The sequence below is a fragment of the Leptonotus elevatus genome, chromosome 11 (genome assembly GCF_054856555.1).
Source record: "Leptonotus elevatus isolate MCC_2025b chromosome 11, RoL_Lele_1.0, whole genome shotgun sequence".
Taxonomy (NCBI): Eukaryota; Metazoa; Chordata; class Actinopteri; order Syngnathiformes; family Syngnathidae; genus Leptonotus; species Leptonotus elevatus.
Window position 1 is genome coordinate 4,408,324 of NC_141249.1, and position 24,219 is coordinate 4,432,542.

Genomic DNA, 24,219 nt, shown 5'->3' on the forward strand with positions numbered 1-24,219 from the left:
CAGGATCTCTGTATCAAGTAATGAGAGCCTTGCAAAGAACTTTACTGTTTGCACCGCCCATTGAGATTATATTATCTCAGTATATTTTTTTAATTGTTTTTATATATAATTTAAATATTATCTCAGTATCATGAATTGTGACTCACATGGTAAGATTTGTGGCATTACAGGAAACTACCCAATGACATTTTGGGGGGTGGGGGAAATGCCATGTTTTTAGCATTTGGCCTACATTTTATCAATGCATCAGAATCATTTTAGGACTATGTAGCCCAGTCAGAACTGACATTGGCAGTTAACCCTATGAAGTCAAACGTATCATATTAAATACAAGACATTTTGAGCCCTCTATTTCATGTGTAACATTTTTCCCCTTTAAAACCCTGAAGTATATGACCTGATGCATGCATTGCACGGATAATACATTAAAGGGCAATATCACCCAGCTGATGACTTTTCCAGTGACCTTGCAAGATTGCCCAAATTGAGAAAGGAGAGACACCTATAAGCCAGCCATTTTCACTGAAGCAATCCCCTTCACTCCCGGCTGTTTTACTGGCTGTTGACAGATTTTGAAAGGCCCACAGAATATTGTGTTCTATTGCTATAAAATCATGGAACACTACCAAAAGAAAGATTAGTCTCTTCTTTCATCCGGAAAATAAAATATATTTTTTTATCTTTTTCTGTTTTGCAGCAATTAGCATTAGAATAGACTTTAGCTAAATTTCATCATTATTCAAAAATCTATTTAGAAATGTGAGTAAAAGAGCTTTTTTTCAACATGGCTCTGGTTGATATGTTTTGCTCTGCTGCCAACTGCTGGCCGTTTGTGTAATAACTACCATTTCTTCAACCGTTCTTTGCAGTTGAGAGGCTGCATCAAAGCCTTTTATATGCTCTAGTATATATATATATATATATATATATATATATATATATATATATATATATATAACATTAAAAAACATATGAATACGTCTTTGGGACACTTAAAACATTTAAAATAGAACATATTTATAAATTTTTGGAAATACTCATGTTTGATATTTCTGTTTATTATCATATTTTGGATACTTTTATAAATGTACAAATTAAAAGCATTGTAACCGGATATATCAAATATGACACAAATCAAAAGTCATATGTGGAAGTTGATTTAAAATAAATAAATAATTGTTTGTTCAAAAGGACCAATGAATACTCTATTTACAAAAAAATCTGAATTTTCTCTCATATACGGTATTTCATGGCTCAGGCTTTATAGGGTTAAACGCTTCCACAAATAAGAGTTTTTAAAGGCAGCATTATGCGGTTTTGTACTTGTTACATGTGCTCAAACAGTGGGACACTCTGTGTTAGTCTTCTATCTTTTCATTTTGTTTCATCTCACATACAGTAGATGTCATGGTTTTGCTTAAGTTTGGCTTTGCTGCTGACAAACATGGAGCAAAATGTCAGTTTGGAAAAGATGTGTCATCTTCACATTTTTGTCCCCTAAAAAGACAGCAAGTCAGTTCAGAAATTAGGAGCTGGATCCTAAAAGAAGCTGTTTAATTTCATATGAGGTTAGCCAGACTGGAGGTAGTTTCTCTACTACGAGCCCGGTGGTCCATATGTCCAGAAATGGTGAAGATGTTCAAAATCCTGTCCACAAATCTTCGTCCATGCCGTGTTTGCTCAAGCAGGATGACCACAAGAGAGTAAATCCCAACGCCCAGAACTGCAGCTCCTCCTCCAGTCACCAACACCACACCAGATATGTACATATCATTTAGTGCCTGTCCAGGTTTGGGCATATGGTTTACCAGGGCCAGATGCAATAGAACCCCTCCACAAATGAGCATGGACATTCCAGCAATCAAAACCACAAGGAAATCCGATAATCCTCCACTTTTCAGAATGTCAATCTGCTGTCGGCTTCGAATGCAGTTCATGTCCTGCACGGCTGAGCTGAGCAGCTGCTTGAGCAAAACCCCCAAGGCAAGCAAGCAAAGAGCTGTGCCCACGCCCAGCCGCCATTCGCTCGAGACGCTGGTGGTGGTGGAGAGGAGGCTGACACCTCCGAGCCCAAAGCCCACGATTAGTAATACGGCGATGGAATAGCACAGCAGAGACTTGCCGGGTTCTCTGAACCACCACAGCTCCACTTGTTCCTCCAGGATGCCGTGCTGAATTTGAATTGGGTCAGCGGGGTCATTGAGGCCCATTTCAGGGCTTCTAGGTCCCCTCAGGGGGGGAATATCGTCCAGTTCAGGCATCCTGCTGCCACTCCCAGCCTGATGAATGAGGCCGCCACCACCACAGAGGAAAAAGAATCCACTTAAGAATCCTTTCAAGCCGTGTCACCTTTACTGACAGCTAGTACTGTTGGGAGCAGCAAGCCCAGGGGTTTTAGCGGGGGTCACTTTGGATGCTAACATGTAGGTCTCCGAGGTCACTTGAGAGGCTTTTGCATGGGAATCGGATGCAATGCTTTGTGTGTTTAAAAACACTTGCCTGTATATCGTTTTATCCACAGCAGACTTTTAGAGTCAATTCAGGTCCCGTCGTCTAAGCTGGAGGAAAATTTGCAACAGGCAGCAGACAGCACCTGGAAGAAAAGGCACATTGGTTATACATTTTATACTATAAATGTATTTGCATTGGATTCTATAGGCTGACATTTTTATTTTACTACTGTCATATCGAGTTTTGGTAAAAAGTGCATTGAAGCATCAGTGCCATATTATAGTTTTGCTCTACACATTTATGACATTGCATTCAATTAACTTTGAATATACACACAGTTGATTTCTATTTATATCCAAGCAGTTTTATTTTTGTGGTTGTTTAAAACCAACATTTTGTGTCTTGTTATGTCTATGCTAATGTGGGTTTGCTACATAGACAGCTGCAACATCGGCTGACAGTGTGAAGAATGTACAAACACACACAATTTCATCAAACTGACTTAGATTCATTTCCCGCAGATTTGTTCTACTTGCATATTAAACTACATCTTTACTTCATATGTTTATGAATTATGTAAAATGAGTCAGACAGGATATCCATGTAAATCATAGTCAATTTAATCAAGTTGTCTATAAACATGTATTGCACATACAAGTTAATACATTGAGCTTTAATAAATGTTTAAATATAACGTTTTAAGAATTAAATACTTAAAAAATACAACTGAACTGCACTTGGGTAGTGATTTCTTTGTGTACCACTACAGGTAGCCCATGTATCACTAGTGGTGCCCGTACCACAATTTTGAAAATCAATGTGCAATACAGTATCACGGCGTGAAATAATAATGTCACATAATCACCTCAAAGCTTTTATCAAAACAGACACGTTGTAGATCTGATTATTGATTTTGTTGAAAACATTTGATAAGATGATACTTTTGTTTGACAGATTTTGTCACTTTGTTTGACCAAATCTATTGTAAGATGATATAGGCTTACGTGCTTTTATATGCAGAACATTTTGTACGTAATAAATGCAGATTATTGTCATTCTGACAACCAAACTAATAAATACAGATAAGTGAACATCATTTATATTGACATTTTACATTCAAAATAGGTACCGCTATTGTGGTGCCATGTTGGATTTCTTCACATCTTGATGAAGGATATCTTGGTCTGTTATTTAAATTTTCCTGGTCAGAAACCGGTTTTCTGGAATAAGGATCCAGTAAGATTGCCCTGATATTATCTTTTCAGTGCTCACAGCTCTCTTTGGTGAATGGTATAAAAGATTGCCATGATATCCTGTGCTGTACAAACAAAAATGTACAGTAGTCTTCAATGTATTTCTTTCTTGAACATTTATAGCATTTATCATCAGAATTCACACATAACTGTTGCGGGATCTGCAACAGCAATGAGTTTTAAAAGAAAACAATTGGTAAATGCTTATTATTATTATTTTTTCCAAATGGGGGAGCTGTTTTTCACAACCTCCACACAGTTCTAACATAGTGGACATACCAGTGCTACTCCAGCCACTAGAGGACATAATTGCATCTACTGGTATTTGAGGAATGCTAAAATTTGCAAGATTGACCAGCATCAAGGCATTTTGTTTCCTGACAGCATTTTTTCAAAAGTTTAAAGTTATCTGAGATGCTCTTTTCCTTTTGTCTTACCACAGCATATTTTATCTCCTACAGTTTTAAAGCTCATCACAGGCCCCATCACGCCACCATATGCAAATCTATACAGTGCAGTATGCACACATGCTAACAAACATCCTCAAGGTTATGGCTCAGCATCTTGTCTAAAACCTGGCAACTGCTTCATATCTATCAAGTTCAGCAATGTGTGGCACAAGATCACACGTCCCAACAGAAGCTGATAGGAGTTACACTTTCTGTGGAGGAAAACACAATTCAGCAAAATCAAAACTCGACACCCTGTATCTCGACAAACATAATTGCACATTCAGGACTGAGATCATGTTTTAGTGACAAAAGACTTAAAATAATTAAAATGTGATTCTCTGAAACTGATTTACATACATTGTTTATGAGTGTCTGCAGTGTTCACCTTGTAGAAAGCACAATAACACTACTGACATAGGGAGTGCGAGTGGACATACAAAGGGTGTGACGTGGCAACTGGCAAGTACGGTAATTACAGCAGGGAGGTGGGGTGTTTATTGGCAACATGCTGTTCTTTGAAGCATTTCACATCCTGTATCTGACAGACCAACTGCAAGTTAGTGTTGCAACTGTTGTCCACTGACAAAGAAAAAAGATCCATTCTTCCAATTTCTATTGCACATCCTCTTCATTTGAGGTGTGCTGGAGCCTATCCCAGCTGACTTGGGCAAGAGGCGGGTCGCACCCCGGACTGGTCGTCAGCCAATTGCAGGGTACATATAGGCTAACAGTTCATACTCACATTAAAAAAAAAATAGTGTTTAGTTCATCTAATGTATATTTTTCTTAGAGGCCAGAGTATCTGGAGGAATCACACAACAGTTAAACCTCTCAACTGTGAGTGCACTACCATTGTTCTCACTTCTCAACAAAAAAGATATGAATGCATTGGAGCCAGTCGCAGTCCCAGCTGGTCGGCTGAGCGCAGAGTCAGGTGGCACAACAAAACAAAACAGTGAGTCAGGTGTTTATGTCACAGTGGGTACAAAGTTGGAAATACTGTACATGACTGGTATACTGATTTTTGTGCAAATGCCTGTCTGTGAATATAGCTGACCATTCTGTACCATATTGTGTTGTGGATGACTAATTATCGGCGCAGATAGTCTAACACTGATTTCATTTGAATCTCATCATTATTATAGTCTATAAATCATTCAATCTGGCCAGAACACAGCTAAGGAAGGGAACACATGAACGATAGGTGGTGGGGATATATATATATATATATTTATATATATATATATATATATATATATATATATATATATATATATATATATATATATATATATATATGTATGTATGAGGTCCATAGACATATTTCACCAAAATTTATCACCAGCTAATTATGAATTTAATAACGGGACCTGCTTACATTGTCTGTTGCCACACCAACCAAGCACAGTGACACATTGCTGCGGCCCTGCCATACTTGCTAGCGTTGTAGTCAAGACCATGCACACCAAGGCAGACTAAGACATTTTCCAGACTAGAGAGTATGCAGATGGAGACAAGACCAAGGCTGTATAAGAAAAATACAATTAAAAACAACAAAAGGAAACAACAAGAGTTGAGGATGAGATTCTGCCCCAAGTGGAGGAGTTCAGATATCTTGGAGTCTTGTTCACGAGTGAGGACAGGATGGAGCGGGAGATCGACAAGCGGATCGGTGCAGCGTCTGCAGTGATGCGGGCTCTGTATCAGTCCGTTGTGGTGAAGATTTAACGGTCGATCTACTTTCTTGCGCTCACCTATGGTTACGAGCTGTCGGTTGTGACCAAAAGAACAAAATCCCCGATAAAAGCAGCCGGAATGAGTTTCCTCCGCAGGGTGTCCGGGCTTTCCCTTAGAGATGGGGTGAGAAGCTCGGTCCGGCCCAGTCGACCCCGGATAAGCGGTAAAAGATGAATGCATGGATGGATGGATGGATGGAAAAAAGAACAAAATGAATGAAATCTTTTTTTGCATTTGAGTATATGCATGTGTGCTGTACATATACTATATTTATATATATATATATACATATATATATATATATATATATATATACCCTACCCCACCCCCCCAAAGTGTGTTATGTGCCCTATATGTCTATAAAAGTGTATTGTGCAAACCTAGTGCAGTGAGGAGCGACCAGCAGCGCCCCCCCCCCCCCCCCAACCGGGCGGGCATATGGGACCAGCCTGGCAGGGCGATAGGGCTCGCACCCTGGATACTGGGGGCACAACACCAAAACCACCAACCCCCCCCCCCCCCCCCGGCCCCCGGAGCGCCGAGACCCGGGCCACGGATGGAGCACCCGGCCCAGGGGAGGGGAAGGAAGGCGTACAGGGGAGGGGGAAGGGAGGGGGGAAGGAGACGACAAGAAGGGCAAGGGGCAGCGGCAGGGCCACAGAGAGAGGGGGAGAGGAGGAGGAAGGGTGACAGGGAGGCGGGGGACGGGCGGGGAGAGGCGAGGAGGGAGAGGCAGCAAAGGGGAGGAAGGGGGAGGAAGGAGGAGGGGAGAGGGAACCACGGGGCACCCCGGCGGCCCACAGGCCCCGAATCGCGTCACCGGGCACAGAGCGACGGACCGCGCCGGAGCGGCGCCGCTCCGCCCGGACCCCAGGGAGAGCCCCGCAACGCAGCACCCACCAAGAGACCCAGGGAACGGCCAAGACGCAGCCGCCACCCAGCAGCCAACAGAGGGGCAGACCCGCCCACGCCCAGCCAGGGGGGGACAGCACCTATAGAATTAACCCACTGGCATGCAGTGAATCCGAATATTTAACCCTTAGTGCCCATTGGAGGTGAATCTGCTCGATCCTGTTGGCAGCAGCTGGGTTCCTGACTATAAAAACACAACCATTAATTACAAATTGCCAAATACAGAAACATCAATGTAAGTTATCGCGATGCGGTGGCTCTCGCTAACAAGCAGAATTAAGTAACCACCGTGTTCAATTCCCAATTTGAGTGTGAACAGGATGCCAGCTATTTTCGCATATTGAGAAGAGTGAGGGCCTAATTGAAATGGCTGTGGTTTGCACGGTGTGTCGTTGACCCAAGCGATGTCCACCTCAGCCTGCAGCTGGGTTTGGTGGTGGTAAAAGCAGCCATCCACATAAGCTGTAGGCATGTCCTTGCAGACATGTTCCTCAGAATAGAATAGAATTCCGGCATCGGTGTAACGGCGACGTCTGTCGGCGGGGTCGAGGAGGTCGACACACAGTTTTGGCAAATCGCTAAATCAGTACCCAGCAGTAACTTTGAGTTTTTTGTGTACCGGACCCGAACGTCGGAACTTTGTAACGCCATAAGCCAGCCGGCAATGCACACGTTTGTCACAACACCATCTCGAATGCATGGGTTGTTGAAAAAGGTAACCGGATGATAGTTTGTATCAATAGTTACTTTTTGGCATCCAATGTAGTTCGAGAAATGCTTTATTGCCCATACTGTGGAAAGCAGGGTTTTTTCGCAGTCAGAGTATTTCAACTCGGGGCCGTTCAACATTTTACTGGCGTACGCCACGACACGTTTGTCCTGGTCGTACATTTGGTCTAGACCTGCGCTCACACAATAGTCGGAGAATCCTACTTCCAAGAAAAATTCCCTGTTGTAATCGGGGTACGCGAGACAGGGGGGCAGAGCCCAACTTTTGTTTTAGCGTGTTCATCGCGTTGTTTTGTTTTACACCCCAACCGAAGTTAGTAAGAGGGCGTGCTATGTCAGCAAAGTGTTCGATGAACTGGTGTGGAAAGTTGCACACGCCCAGGAAGCTGCAAAATTTCAAAACATCGGTGGGGGTTTTGATGTCAAGAAGGCCTTGAATACGGCTGGATTGTGGTTCAATCCCGTTTGGCCCAACCAAGATCCCCACGTAGTTGACCTTTGTGCGGCACCACTGACCTTTCAGTAGGGACAGTTTGGCGCCTACGGAAGACAGCTGTCCAAGAACGTGGTTAATTTTCCCCAAGTGATCATCCAAAGAGGAGCCCCACATCATTATGTCATCTACATAACTGAGGTTGCCCCTGGCGGCGGCGGCAGCGGGGCACATCTTGGTGAGGAAGATGTTGAATTCGGCCGGCGGGTTAGCATAGCCGAAGAAACACCAGGTGAAGGTGTGTTGTTTGTTACCAAAGATGAGTGCTAACTTGTATTGATCGTTGGGGTCCACTTGGACGATGTTTTCATCGTTGGTGGGACCGGCAGGCTTAACTGTGACACTTTGAGATGGCCTAGTGAGTCTCCGGCCGTCGGGGTCTTCAGTCAAGAACAAGTCAGGTGGAATGTATCCAAGCACAGGCACAGTTAGAGTGATGTTGTGGAAGTTGGAACGGATTGTTTGTCCAGACTTCCTGTTCGGAAGACTGGGAACACATGCAAGAGGTTCCGAGTTGGTGAGGGACCACAGTACATTGTTGATGGTGTCTGGACGGCAAGGGCGGACAAGCAAGTCTGCACCCAGCAAAAGGGTGTGGGGCGAAGTAGTGGGTCAGTGAGCGCTGAGTCCACTGAAGGTTTAAGGCACACACGCCCACTGCAGAAATGGAAAGAGGGGGTTCCATGTTCAACGGAAACCGGCAAGACTTGGAGACGAAAGAAATGTTTGGGTCATGATTCCGCAAGTCATCAGCAAAAGCTGTAGAAGTGGCTGATTTGTCAGCCCACAAGGCGAGGACAGCGTCAAAAACGGGTGTACCTTGCACCTGGACACCTCCGATGATGCGAGGGGTGTACCCTGCGTCGGCCGGTGGCGGATCAAGGTCACACAGGAAGATGTCGCGGCTTCGCAGCCGGTTCTTCGAAGGAGACATGAGTGGTCCTGCCTTGGAAAGTGTCGGGTCCCAGTTCCCTGTGGGAGCGCCTGCTTCCATGTGTGGTGGCTGCGCCCGAGTCACAGTGCACAGCTAAGACCAGTCATGGCCCGGGAGTGTTGTCGGCAGAGCCTGCCGCACCTGGGCCCAGATCTGGTGTTTCTGGTAGTCGATGATGGCGACTTCCATGCCCATCAACTCAGGAGAGCCATCAAATTCACGTGCCATGGCCTGATGCAGAGCCAAAGGATCAGACAACACATCAGCAGGCTGCCGTTCTAGCAGTCGGTTGACTGCGCGGCTAGTAGTCATTTTTATCAAATGGCAACCTCTGGAGATAGTAGTAAATGTCTTTCAGGCACTCTGATGTGTTGTCGGACCCCCCTGGTTTCGGTTCGAACTTGGCAATGTTTCGAGCCAGATTGTCCTAATCCTTCCAGGCCACGCCCATGTGTCTCTCCAACGGGGGAGTCGACATGGGTCCACGTTGGAAACTGTCAACACCTGATGGTCCCAAACCTCGTGGTTGCGTGTCCAGTGGCGGTGCCAGGCTTAACGCGGACGTGGTCACTGGCGGCGTCCTCCAACCGGTGTCGGGCTCTGGCGTCAGTTTCAGCAGTGGTGCTTTGGATCTGGGATCAGGAGGTCTGCCTGCAGGTGGGGCTCCCAAAAGGGGTGCTCCTCTGGCAACATTATTTAACTGCTGCGCACACTGTAACTCATGTTTAATCTGAGCTAATTCCGCCTCATAGTCCTGCTGGCATTGTCGGAGGCGGATAACCTCGGCTTCAGTCAACGCTAATTTTATTCGCAGGTCGTACGAGCGGTCTACTTCAAAATTGCATTCTTCTCTAAGGGTTTGTACCTATACTTGGAGGCGCTTCACATCGTCGGATGACTGAGCTAAGAGCGAACTAACCCGCAAGTAATTTGATTCGACTTGTCGAAGTTGGTCTCTTGTCGGTCGGTCAGTCAGATCAGTCACCTCTGATTTCATTTTGTGAATTTTGTCAGCAGCGGTTCTCAGTCTTTCTTGCTCTCGGTTTGTGTCTTTGGCGGATGCAAGAGCTCGTGTTAACTCACCAATCTCTTGGGGAGAGTCATCGTCGGATGCAAATTTGTCTGCATCGCTGTCTGAGTTCTCAGCATGCGCAGCGTCTGCATCATCTAACTGTGCTTTAACGCCAACCAGTAGGATCTCAACCTTCACTCGGTCGTTAGTGGCTTCCAGCTGCTCCATTGCTTCACGGTTCTGCTGTCGTGCCACTTCAAGCTGGTGTTTCACCTTGCAATCCTCCGCATCGCTCAACTTCAGCTGCGCCACAAGATTCACTGTTAGACATCCGAGCATTCGAAGGAGTGAATTATCTCTTGGGGCTGTTGTTGCAGCTTCGCCCATGAGCTCCGCGAGGTTACCCGTTAAGTGTAACAACATTCACATTTTTAACAGACTCCACGTATCCCGGTAAGATATCCTTAGTCAGAGTCTGAACGAGCAGTGCCAGGGAGTCAAGGCTCTCACATGAGCTGGGAGTTTTCTCGTAATGCTGTCATGTTTTGGTTCTGTTTTTCCTTGTTTGTCTCCCTTTGTCTTGTTAAATGTAATCCTGCCCTTCCTCGTGTGTCTTGCCCCAGGTATGTCTTGTTGTGTCGTTAGTGTGTGTGTGTATTTAGTCTCCTGTCTCCCCTGTCTGCGTCGATTCATTGTCGTTTTCCTCCCGTCATGCTGCCAGTTTTTTGCCTTGTTGTCCCCCCCCACGTTTTGTTTCACTTGCCATTTGGAGTTCGCTTTTGTTTTGTATAATTAAATTCCTTTTTTTTTTTTTTTACATCACCTCTGCCTCCTTGCCCTGCTTCCCTGCGTTTGGGTCCTCCACCAAACTCCAACCTTTTGACAGAATGAATCGACCACGATCGGACCCAGCGGGAAGCTCTCGTTGCCGACCGGCGGCTCGAAAGCGCGTCAGCCTGCCACCCAATCCCATTCCCTCCATATAGGTTATTTTTCTCTGGCTGGTTCCGCCTTGTCCTCTGTTCCCCATTCACCCAATCTCCTTAGTTCACTTAAGTCCTTGCCCTATGACACTATTTTGTCACCCCATTGTTTCATAGACACAGACTTCACAGATGATGATGAAGAAGGCTCTTTTTTTGATTAATGCACTTACAGATTCCAGTTCCGATTTAGACACTGATTTTTTTCACCAGCACTCTTGATCCTTACATGTTTTCGTCACGTTTTTTTTTGCGGATTATTTTAACTGCATGTCACGTCACTTCCCGTCACCCCGGTCCCCGCCATGTTCATCACTCCGGTCTCTATCTTGTGCACCTCATAGCCCCACGTTACTGCCACGTCAAGACTTAGTCCCCACTTCACCTGGTTCCTCACCTAATCCCGTTTCTTCTCATCATGTTCTTTGAGTCTCTGTATCCTCGGTTTCTAGTATCCCTGTTGCACCTCACTCTCCATGGTGGCAGGCTGATTCCTGCTCTCAAGTCTGCCTCAGCCAAGTCTGCTTCAGACAGGCCACCCCAAGCCACGTCCACCTAGCTACCGCCAAGCCAAGCACTACCAAGCCAAGCACCGCCAAGCCAAGCACAAGCCCCAGCTCAAAGGAGGCGAAATATTAGGCAACAGAGAGCCAAGCTGCATCCCCCTGCCGTTTTGCCTGTGCCACTGCAGCCCCCGGCCGTTTTGCCTGTGCCGCTGCAGCCTGAAGTCCCCGTCCCGGCTCCACAGCAGCCTGAAGTCCCCGTCCCGGCTCCACGGCAGCCTGAAGTCCCCGTCCCGGCTGCACGGCAGCCTGAAGTCTCCGTCCCGGCTGCACGGCAGCCTGAAGTCCCCGTCCCGGCTGCACGGCAGCCTCAAGTCCCCGTCCCGGCTCCACGGCAGCCTCAAGTCCCCGTCCCGGCTCCACGGCAGCCTCAAGTCCCCGTCCCGGCTCCATGGCAGCCTCAAGTACCCGTCCCGGCTCCACGGCAGTCTCAAGTCTCTGTCCCGGCTCCACGGCAGCCTCAAGTCCCCGAAAGGCCGCAGTCAGTTGGTTTGGGCGCTGCGGGGCGTCTCGGCTCAGCGGCCAGTGCCCAACAGCCGTCGTGGAACCGGGTCGGCTGGGCGCTACGTGATTCAGAGAGTGGAAGGTAGGTGGGTCGGCTCTCGGCAGGAACAGACAAGCGCGTTTTGGGACACGCAGTGTGGTTGCGAGTCCTTGCGTGATGCGTGCTTTGAGGCGCGTGGCGTGGCTCAAGTTCGGGGCTCAAAGAAGGAAGCCACGTGGTCTCTCTCAGCGTGTTCGGCGACCACGTCTCTCGTGATGGTCAGGGGAGGAGTTCAGAGGGAACGAGGAGAAGAGGGAGAGGAGCGAAGAAGAGCGGAGCGAGGAAGAGAGGCGAAAAAGAGGGTGAAGTTCCTTTGCGCGCTGGCTTTTAAACTGTCGGAGTCGTAGTCCCGCCTCTTCCGTGCGCTTGAAGCAGACTTGGTCGACTAAGACCAAGCTTTTGGGATAGCATTTGATATTTTTTTTATCAGAATTGACAAGCCAGATGCTTCATTTATCATTCTGAACACATTTCAAACATTACCGCGATCATAAAGTTATTGAATCTGCAAAGCTAAACTGAGATGGCTGCAAAAGTTACACACATCATTCATTTCAGATAGACATACAGGTTGTGTACAAAGATAAACGATTAATTAGGAGCGGCAGGATTCTTGAGGATAATACCGATAGTGACCGCTGGAGGACACTGTTGTACCGTATAACTTCCAAGGGGCGTTGTTTGCAAAAACACATGGCTGATTCCTGTAGATAAAAGATGGTCTGAGGACTGATAAGCAGTCTTATCGCTTGTTTGCTTGCTAAACAGGCTTTTAGGTCTCGGTAGGCGCTGAGTTATTTGTTTCCTGTGAACGAAATCCAGTCCCTGCTGGAGGGGAATTCAAAGAGTTTTTCCTTTTTGAACTCTCTGGTTGGTTTGAGAAAACACAGGATTAAAGACACACATTCCCCAGGGGGAAATGTTTAAAATCTGCTTTCTGCAGCCAAAGCACCAACAGAGGACGCTGTAAATTACAAATATTCCTCGTTGGTCAACCCATTTGCTGGTGTAATGAATAACGTTTCCATTGCATAAGAGCCTCCCAAGTAACACCTAATACCCGACGTGTTTATTGTTTGTTACCGTGCTTTTTACAATGCTACACAAGCTAACGTTGGCTGTAATACTGGGTGCTGTTGGAAATGCGCTCAGAAGTCTGTGCATTACACTGAGAGTCGGAATGTTCGGAGAGTCAAATTGTGCTCTGCTCCTATTAATTTCCGAATGTACCACAGTGTGTTGTCACAAAAATACTACTTGTGTTTTGTTTACAACTTGGCACAGTTGTAATCACCTAGCTAGCCCACACAGCTAGCTAACGTCAACGTCATCCAGCCATCAACCATCACCTTAAGAAAAGCCAGAAAAGAAAAGTTCATAATTTACCAACTTGAGAATTATCCACGGTACAAAATGGTAAATGACAATGTTTATATCCTCCGTCAAGCCACAACCCTCGTATCTTGTTAAGATCCTTTCCATCTACTGCCCGACGCACTGGAACAGTGTTTCTGCTTACATGTCACTTTACAAGCGAACTCCTTATGGTTTTGGAAACTAAACTTAATTACAAAAGAGTTTGACAATATTTTGTGTAATTTTTCGGTGGCACTGCATCTCCTGTCTTCATCCACTCTCTGGGTGCAGGGGGCGTGGCACTCTTGGCGCCACCAGGAAGGCAGCGCGCGAGCACCTGCATTTTGTGTTTCTCACTGATTACAGCCTGGTCTCGACTGGTCTGGATCAAAAATCCTAAGTCCACCCTGTCTGAGACTCAGATAAGACCTGCGAGACGAGACCACTTAAAAAATGTCTCGAGACCAACAACGATCTCAAGAACTACAGTATTACTGATTGCTTTCTTTTCCTCACAGAGATTCCCCATGCAAGATGAGAGAGTGCATTGAAATGGAATTACAGGATCCGCTTTGATTGGTGGCAACTAGTTGGCTGTGTTCACAGCCACAACAACGCAAACTACCCTTTTTTAAATGTGCCAGCTTGCGCGTGTCTATGAAATTACCAAAACATGGTCTAATCTGCTTCTGCACAGATTTAGACCGGAGGCCTCGTCAGATTTGCACCGTTCATGAAAATAGATCCATTAGAGACTGAAATATGATTGGACAAAACAATCTAACATTGGTGACCATTGAAGCCAAGAGAAACGTTACAAAATGAAAACAATAGACTGTGTGAATAAATTAATACAATTTCATGGAACAAATTAGAATTTAGGTGGTAAATTTAGGTTATTGCTTCTGATTGCGTTTAGACCAGCAGAAAAAGGCTTGCTGGCCCTGAAGAAACAAGCAGCATTAACGTAAGGTCAATAAAAAGTGAAAGTGGAAACTCCCAGGGAAATAAATAAGTTATTCATTGAAAAGTGGGAACTTAACATGGAGAAATTCATTTAAAAGTGATGCTATTCATGACAAATATTCAAAATAGGTGCCTTTGAAGTGACGGGAATGATAAGTTTATGTTGGCCACTCAGGCTTGCAGCAGAGAATGAAATGACTAAAGACAGACTGAATATCCTCTTCTTTTTTCTTTTCTTTTTTTTATGCAAATGACTTACGAGTTATGATGGGAAAACTAAAAGGATAATCAGAAACCTCAAACATAAATCCCAATCTGTATCTCTCATTGTCTGCCTCTTGGAAGTGATTAGCCTTACAAGGTCACAAAAGGAGCTGTAGCATGAATAATACATAAATGAACACTGTACATACTTTGGGGTGGGGGTGGCGGGGTTGCACCATGCTGCACTCCAATTACCTGGGAAGCTTTGGGACTCCGGTATTCCCCCCTCTGTTATGTTGGGCCTGAATTAATTCCACTGGCCATTAGTGTCCTAGTTTATTGTTGATACTTTGTTCCTTCAAGATTGGTTGTCTGGCAATATGCTAATCAGACTATCTGTCAGCAAAATGGGTTAAATGGTAGCAGCGACATCCAGAGGGACTAAGAAAGTATACAGTAAACAGATTTTGTTAAATTTGCTGATGCTCGGTGCGGTGTTAAAGCAAAACATTAAACAATATGGGGAAATATTCCAATGTTTATTGCAGAATAAAATAAAGTTTTATTTCGCTTTTTTTCTGCCAGGAAAGAACAGATTGCGCCTTACAAGGATGTGACAGCACAATTAAAGCAGCTGAACAAAGTTACTTTGCCACCTTGGGAACAGACGTCTTTTTGGCATGTAAGCTCATCTTGTGATACTTCACTCAAATCTTCTCTATATTTAGAATGCTGTCGATGTTAACATACTCTACTCACATCCAACAAAGATGCTGTGTATGTTTTATCACAGGGCTGATGGGTTGGGCTGAAGGGCAGTCCACAGGAAACCTAGTGATGTGTTGCCAAGGTGACAAAGCAATACACTCTTCTGCTCGTTTCTTTTTTTACTCACTCACACAGCCCCCTCTCCTAGTCAGGCATTGATTCTCTTGGCGTCCCTGCAGGCGAGGCAAGGGGTCAGGGTTGGCTCCATCTGTCTATGTGATGGGCACTGGTGCCAAGTGCCACAGGGAGAGGAGAGAAAGCTTGTGTGGCATGGAAGGGAAACGGATGTTTGAAGCTCTGACTGAGGACAGTGCTGAAACTTCAGTGCTCTTCTTGGGATTTTCAGTATGGTTGGCAAACGCTAGATAATTTTTTTTAAATAACAATCACAATGCACAGCTGAGGCAGCCATGAGGCCACAAGATACAATGGACTATATACCACAGCTGAGGCGGGACTTCCAACTTCCGGGTTTTCACCCATCAACTTTGTTTCCGTTTCCGGTTTGCGACGTATGGGTCACAATTATCCCAATACTTGCACTTCTGCCTTTGTGCCCCTCGGTTGCGCGTTCCCGTTGACGGGTGTGAGGCTTCGAGTGTGTAGTGTCTGTCTCAGTGTCCGAAGCATTTCAAATAGCCGAGACGCCCTCCCGCCGATGAGCGGGAGCACGCAGTTGGGGGGCGCAGGGGTGGGGGTGCGAGTGTTGGAACGTGGCCGGAAACGGCGCTGATGTGTAAAACCCGGAAGTCGGAAGTCCGTGGCATCTACCCCATAGAGTAAAAATGGTCAAGTTAACTCACAAGAAGAATTTAATGTCCCTTCTCATCTCCCCACCCCTCTACTAGCTATTGACACATTGCTATTGCCATGTACATAGCTATGGAGGACCAAAACTACCTAAATTAAATGTAAATAAAAGACTAAATTAATAAATAAATGAATAAAAAGTGAAAAAAAAACGTGTATAAAAAATATAATTAAAAAATGAAATACAAAATAAATATAAATGAAAAAAAAACTAATATATATATATATATATATATATATATATAAACAAAAATAAACAAATGACTAAATAAGTAAATAAAAGTTAAAATAAAAATGGATATAAAAAAATATAATTCAAAATTTTAATTATATATATAATTACATTTTTGAATTATATTTTTTGGATATAAAAAAATGGATATAAAAAAATATAATTCAAAAATTTAATTATATATATAATTAAATTTTTGAATTCTATTTTTTTATATCCATTTTTATTTTAACTTTTATTTACTTATTTAGTCATTTGTTTATTTTTTTCGTTTTGGTCCTCCATACATTGCCAGACCCCATGACTTACAAAAACTATTACTTGGTCAGCCAGGGTTCCAAACGATACCATATAAAGCAAATATTTACCTGCTCATTAGTTAAGCAGATTGATCATAATCACATCAAGGTAACAAGTAGCTGGCTTTAGCAAAAATATATTCATAGTGTTTCCCCCCAGTGCTTCATAGGCCTGACAGGCCGCCAGTATTCGCCGTATTTCAAGATTCTGCCTTTTTGTAAGACTCTATGCTTGTAAATTGTTAATAAATGGTAGGGGTGCACCGATCACAATTTTCTGGCCGATCACCAATCTCCGATCTTTTGAAAACCTGACCTGTCTGCTGTGTTGTGACAAGATAAAAAAAAAAAAGTGGTTTGAAGTATATGGGCTACATACTGTGAATTGACCTGTCCTTCCTTTTTTGTGTGTGATAAACAGGATGTCAGTATCAGCTGTAAAATTCAGATAAATATTGTAGACTATGGCTCGTATGAATGTCTGAATCTTCATTCTTGATATACAAGTCTGTTTTAAATTTACTAAGAACAGTTTGTTGAGGGTCCTTTTCCAAATGCACAAATGAGTCCATACATGCATGCTCAGATGAGTTTAGTGTAGAACAACTAGACGCACCAGCAGAGAGCCCTCACACTTGGTATAAATTATGAGTGAGGCAGGCCCCTCTCATCCAATGTTATACACACCAAAAATGTGTACACTGATAAAAAATGATTATTTTTTGTTGTCCTTGTAAATATTACCTTGGTTTCCTAATTATATATATTTATTTATTTATTCACATTTACTTAAAAACGTTGGGTATAGTGCTACTTGTTTTTTCATGTAATATTTTTACAGCAAATATTGAAGTAAATTTTAAATAAAATTAAGTAAGATTTACTCGATTATTGTGTTTAATTTTAGAACTGCTAAAAAACGAGTAAACTTTACTAGAAAAAAAGAGAGAGAAAAACAATTTCTATAATTTGACATACACTAATTGAACTATGTATGTACACTAACGTAATATATTAGTGTGCTTTTCATTAATTTAATTATTATGAATATTCCTGTTTAATGCCATCCAGGAAACATCCAACTTTGACTTGTGTGTATTTTATGACTTGTATAGCAACAACTTATATAGTGTCTTGCTTAACACTTAACATTTAACCTGTATAATTTTTCATTTCAATTTGTTTTCAACAAAGATTGAAACTTGGAGTTGTCTTTTTTTCTGCACTTTGGTTAATTTATTATAAATGAATCCTAAATTCTGAGTATTTTATTTTGTAATTTAAGTCTCTATTGCAGAGTGACTGTTTTGCTTTTTTTCTGAACTAAACAAAAGGGCTTTCTTTGAAATTATCTGCCATTGTCTTATTAGAGGAGGATGACTGGTTATCACATCTGTCTCCCAGTCCAGAGGACGTGAGATCGAGTCCAGGCTTCGGGGCGGAGTTTGCACGTTCTCCTCGTGCGTTCGTGGGTTTTCTCCGGTTTCCTCCCACATTCCGAAAAACATGCATGATAGGTTAATTTAAGTGTCTAAATTGTCCCGAGGTGTGAATGGTTGTTCGTGACCCTTGACAGGAATAAGCAGTTAAGAAAATGGAAGGATGGGATACTTGATGCAGTTAACTTTTATTTTGTTATTTTATGTTAGATTTAGTAAGTCCAGTTTCAGTTAGTAGAAAATATTAATGGAGAGTAAATTCAATCAAAGTACACACTAATTTCAAGTAAATGTGACTTGGGTAATTTTATAAAATAAACGAATAATATTCGAGTAAAATTCAATTAATATATTTACTAGATAATTGCTAGTAAATGTTATTTGAGTTTTTTTTGTGTGTGTTTTAACTAATAAAATGCAAGTATAATTTACTTGAAAAATCCTCTTCTAAAAAATCTTCTTTAGTCAGAGTGGAAAAACTTTCTTAGGTGTTTTCAAGTAAATATTACTCATTCTTCTTTTTTTTTTACAGTGGAATGGAAACTGGTGAAACTACAAAACTGACATGCTTGTTTAATGTTCTCAAATATTAGATTTTCTTCCAGGCTGACTATAGACAGCCACACAAAGCTGTGAGTCGGTTATGAATGTCAGTGGAGACTTTAAACAGATCCATCCTAATTTCATGCCCCTGCGTACTCTGGCCTCTCTAAAATGGCTTAACTCCACTTTTCTGCATGAGCTCGTTTTTCAGTTTACGGCTCAGCATCACCTCAGTCGGCCCAAGACCTCCACACAACCTCATCTCCATTTGTATCCTGCGCTTATCTTGCCCACCTTTCACACATTTCGTTCTTCATCCTCACTCCGTACGCCCTCTGTTGCACCAGCAGGACTCTTTATCTCCCGAACTTCTTATCTCTCTGTCTACTTTGGAGTTGTGGTGTTGCAATGAGAGACCTGTGTGCTTGTGCTTCAAGGTAATTCAGCATGACGCAAAGCCCTCGTGGCTTTTTACACACATATAAAACACATACACAGTATGCTACAGCCATTTCAGTGTTGTGATGTTTACATTGTTTGTACTGTGATATTCTGACATCATAGTAATCAAATGGGATACATGAGAAAACCATAAACAAATTTGGCATGTCCTTATTTATAAATACAGCTTCCTCCTTCATAGTTGCCTCGTCCAGTATTTGCTTTAGTCGACTGCGAACTCAGCTCATCTTCATCACACTCACTTCCAGGCTTTTTTCGTCTAATTTCCGCAGTTTCAGAGCAGTAAACCTTGATCTGACTTGGGTCTTACTGCAGTCTCTGCTGCAATATCCACATCAGCTATGTAAATAGTGTGACATCATATCAGCGTGACACAGTGTATCCAATCCATGATAACAATGAACAAAGAAGCAGAACATGACACAGTAAAGCAAAGGGAACAATTGTGGGCATGCATAATTATTTCTTCTGTTTATTACAAGAAGACATAAAGTATACAAAGCGATCCTTACATGAAATTCCATACCTTCTCATTTTTTTCAAACATTTAACTTAACATGTTAACGACATTTAACCCTATAAAGCCAAACGTATCATATTTTTTCCCATTAAAACCCTGGTGTATATGATTTAACACATGTATTGCACGGCTAATCCATTAGAGGGCAGCATCACCCAGTTGATGGCTTTTCCAGCGACCTTGCAAGATCACTCAATAGCCATTTTGAGAAAGGAGAGACACCTATGCTTATTATTGGGAAATGTTCTTTCTGATTTTTGGAAATACTAATGTGGTTGATATGTCTGTTTATTATTATATTTTTGACAGTTCTAAATGTACAAATTTAAAGCATTGTGACCGGATGTATCAAATATGACACAAATCAAAACGCATATGTGGAAGTTGATTTTCAAAAGAATTATTATTTTTTTGTTCAAAAGGACCAATAAATAAAAATAATCAGAATTTTCTCTCATTTATTTCATGGTTCAGACTTTATAGGGTTAAGATAACATGTTTTAATGTTGGCAGTAGTTAGTACGTCTTACTGTGTTGTGGTTAGTCTCTCACTGACTACGTTTACATGCAGGCAATAACCCTTTTAAAACCCGAATATTGACAACATTTGTTGTTTTGAAAGGTAAATGTGTGCAATAACCGGAATATGCTCTTATTTGGGTTTCTAAAAAACCTGAATAAGCCCCTTGGGTACCCCTTTCATAACCGGAATACTGGTTCATAAAAATGCAATCGGAATACCTTGAATCAACAGGGCATTGCTCTTGTGCGCATGCTCACAACCTCTTCTTCGTCTCCTTTTCCTCTTCTTCGTTTATTTGTATTCGCAAGAAATCTTGGTCTTTGTAGTAACGACTTGTATCAAGTATATCGCACTCACCAGAATTAAGTAACATTTACATGATGCAACTAAGCATTACATGTGGGAAAATATTAAGTAACTCTGACTAAATGTAATTATAAAGTTTTTTACGGTAATGTAGTAAGATTTAGTTATTGTAATTAGGTCATAGCCATTACCTATTTAGTAAATCTTAAAAACATGAAATGATTACCAATATGAAACAAATAGTAATTGTATTCATTTTTTCCATTTGACTTTACTTAATTATACCAAACTCTTAACCCAATACATCTTGTTACTAAATTTGTTGAAATGAATAGGAACAACCACATACACTCACAATCACACCGAGGGACAATTTACACACTTAATTTAACCCACCATGCATGTTTTTTAGAATGTTCGAGGAAACCGACGAAGGTACGGGGAGAACATGCAAACTGCACCCAGGAAGGCCGAAGCCCGGACTCAATCTCACGTCCTCTGCACTGGGAGGCGGCCGTGACAACCAGTTAACCACCATGCCACCTTTAATAAGCCGATGACATACTCAAATTACAAAATAAAATACAACTTACTTCGAATTTAAGTGCAGAAAAAAAATGACAACCCCAAGTTTCAGACTTAAAATAAAATAAAGTTAAACACATTAATATACTGAGTAAATCTTAATTATTAATTAAATTTAAAATTTACCTCAACATTTGCTGTAAAAAACATATTACACAAAAAAAAAACTAGTAGCACATTAAAATATACCTAATGTTTTAAGTAAATGTGAATAACTGAAAATAAATAAATAAATATAAGAAACTAAGGTCAGTGGTCGCCTGCAGGCTGAAAAACTTGTGCCGCTATTTTTAATAAATACACAGTTATTTTTTCCTTAAGTGCCTCTGTTATGTGGGGACCAAGACACACCAACCAAGCAAGGCGCTAATGTATGGGACCACCCTGCCGCGGTCTAGCAAACTAAATAGCTCACGAAAAATCGAACATATAAACAGTTAACTTTCCATTAAGTGTCTCTGCTGTGTGGATCTGATCTAGGCAAGGCGCATGGAGCAAGGATATGGAGTATTGGACAGGCCCAAAACCGGTCAACAAGCCCACTAGTGGCCAATAGCTACTAACGGCTAATAGCACAATCGCTAGTTTTGTTTTGTTTTAGTTTTTTTATTCATTAATTTTTCCTTTCGGACAAATCATTGTGACAGTTTCAACATAACAATTTACAACACAACATATATTCGTTACATCCGAAAAGAAAAAGGGCTGACAGGATGAAGCCGAAGTTTATTAATTCCTGTCCCCAGAATACATTTAAGACGCATAATTATCAAGATTATCCACTTTGCAGTGGAACTGTCCAACTCATCATGGCATAACACTTTATAGGGAAGATGCATTTTTTTGGGCTTGTAGATATAGCTTAATGGTTATCTGAAAACTCTAGTGGTAGAAATGGGCCAATCTTTCATTATTAAGTGCAACGGATAGCCACAGATGAACTAACAGCACACAGCAGGAGAGGGCCAACTTATAACTTTGGCCCAAATGTCCCTGGGCCCCATTTTAGGCACACCCCAAAAATCCAAACAACTGAGAAACTGAAAAGGAGTTTAATGCTTATATCTCAACAATTCAGTACACAATTGTTCTGCATTACTTAAAATTCACTCTGAAAGTTGATTTATGATATTAATTCACAAAGATGAAACCAAAGGACATTTTTACTAATTTTAAAGTTAGTTTTCAGTTTTTTTCGATTTACTCGTTAACAAAAATAATTTTTTTTCAAATTTAGTTGTAGATATTTCGTTAATGATAGTAACTTTAGTCTGTTCTGAATTGTTGCCCATCTTGCACGTTTTCAGCATTTATCTTTCAACATATTTAATGTATCCAGAAACAAATCATGAAAATGATTTTACAGGGTCTTTAAATTTACTGCAATACAATTAGGCTACACAATTTGCTACCATTTCCAAATTAGCTGAATTTAAATGGTTTTGCCACAGTGGTACAGCCATGAACAGAGGTGGAAGGTGCACATATAGATGTCCAGAATCCAGATACAACTGACACCACAGTAACCTGACTTTGTATACCTGCTGAGAAACTAGACACCTCTCGCCAGGATATTTAAGATTCAGCCGTTGTCTCTGTTGCACTCAGTGGCTGTCACCAGTATCACAAACATAAACACCTAACTGCCTCACCAATAAGAGCCCAGCCGCTCCACACGGGCATCTCCAGACTCAATCACCAGTACTGTTTTCCTTCAGCCCTTTCATCCAATGCTGTTTGCTGACCGGAGGCTCCTTACTAATGAGGACTATCACATGTTTTCAGCCTGACTTGTTTTCACATCTTTCACCATATCTTGGATGATTTTTAAGTTAATTTTTTGCACAGTGGCATATACAGTTCAAACAATTTAACTTTGCTCGTAGATTAAATGTGTTGACTGATCTGTGTGAACCATGTGGCACAATTACTTCCACTCTGTGTGGTTAATAGAGTTTCCATAATGCAGTGAAACTAACTGACATCAATGTACGTATAGCATGTGAGGAAGTACAGTGCTTATCTGTGCACTGTAATTGTGGGCCACCCTACAAGTGCAAAGGTTAGGCTATGATACATTGTCATGTTACCATGCTTTATTTCCTTTCTAAGATTGAAAACAAATTAGGCAACAATGAATAAATAGAATTGTGAAATACTATTCTTGAATTAAAACATGTAATATATATTGTTGTATAATGTTGCATCTAATTTATAGTCCACATTAAATTATGTTATTTCAAAGTAGCATACATATACATGCCTACAAAATATAATAACTGAAGCCCATGTTTTATATTTCGCTTTTCCCCCCCGCACCATTAATGTATTATTATTGTTCCAAGATTTAAGATTGTGCCATAAACCAAACATACAAGATATTCATAATTTATGAAAGAAAACTTAATATAAGTTGTCAACAGGGGAAAAAATAATAATAATTTCTTCCTCTTTTGCCGAGTTAACACAATAGCCATTCTTACTGTGCACTCAGCTGATGCGTGTCGTTCCCCGGTGTTCAGTCTGCACTGCTCAGAGCGTCCTTTCTATCCGAATTCCAGGTGTGTCTCCGGTTGCGAAGTGGCAGCAGCAGTCGGTGCATGCATCCGAGCCTCCGTGGATCACCGAGTCTAATAGTAGCTCCGATTTCTGTCTCAGGGTTCTGTACTGCTTCCTGATCTGCACCAGCAACGGGCGGACTTCCCCTGGTCTGCTGCAGGATTGGCAGTGCGAGGCGGCACGGGACGCGGGTGGGAGGGGACACGGTCGGTGGAGCGACCTCTGCACCGACGCGAGTGCTCCGTGGGGAAGAGCAGCCTGTGGTGACTCGGGAACTCACTGCACTACCTTCTCTGTGATAGGATATACTCAAGTACACCGCAATAGTGTTTTAATTAAACCTTTCAGTAGGCTACATCTGAAGAGGCATGCTTTGCTCCAAGTCATTGATTGTTACATGATAATGCAACTTGTGACTTGGATTATAGCTGATACAATGGACCTTATTGTTCCAGCATTTGTTTTCTTTCTTTTTTTTACTCAAATTTTCTCAAACACCAACTTTTAATTTATATAATAATAATAATCTTTAAAAAAAAAAATCCTAAATTGATAAAACTGTCGTTGCACAATGCAATTTATGC

At 42.1% G+C, this 24,219-nt stretch overlaps 1 protein-coding gene across 1 annotated transcript; it reads right to left on the reverse strand.

Moving 5' to 3' along the window:
• Window positions 1-1,085: 1,085 nt before the first annotated feature.
• Window positions 1,086-23,902, reverse strand: tmem125a (transmembrane protein 125a). The gene is made up of 2 exons (XM_086089581.1): window positions 23,560-23,902; window positions 1,086-2,593 (listed from the first exon to the last, which is right to left on the reverse strand). The coding sequence occupies exon 2, from the start codon at window positions 2,259-2,261 to the stop codon at window positions 1,560-1,562; it is 702 nt and encodes a 233-aa protein (XP_085945707.1). The 5' UTR covers window positions 2,262-2,593; window positions 23,560-23,902; the 3' UTR covers window positions 1,086-1,559.
• Window positions 23,903-24,219: the final 317 nt, after the last annotated feature.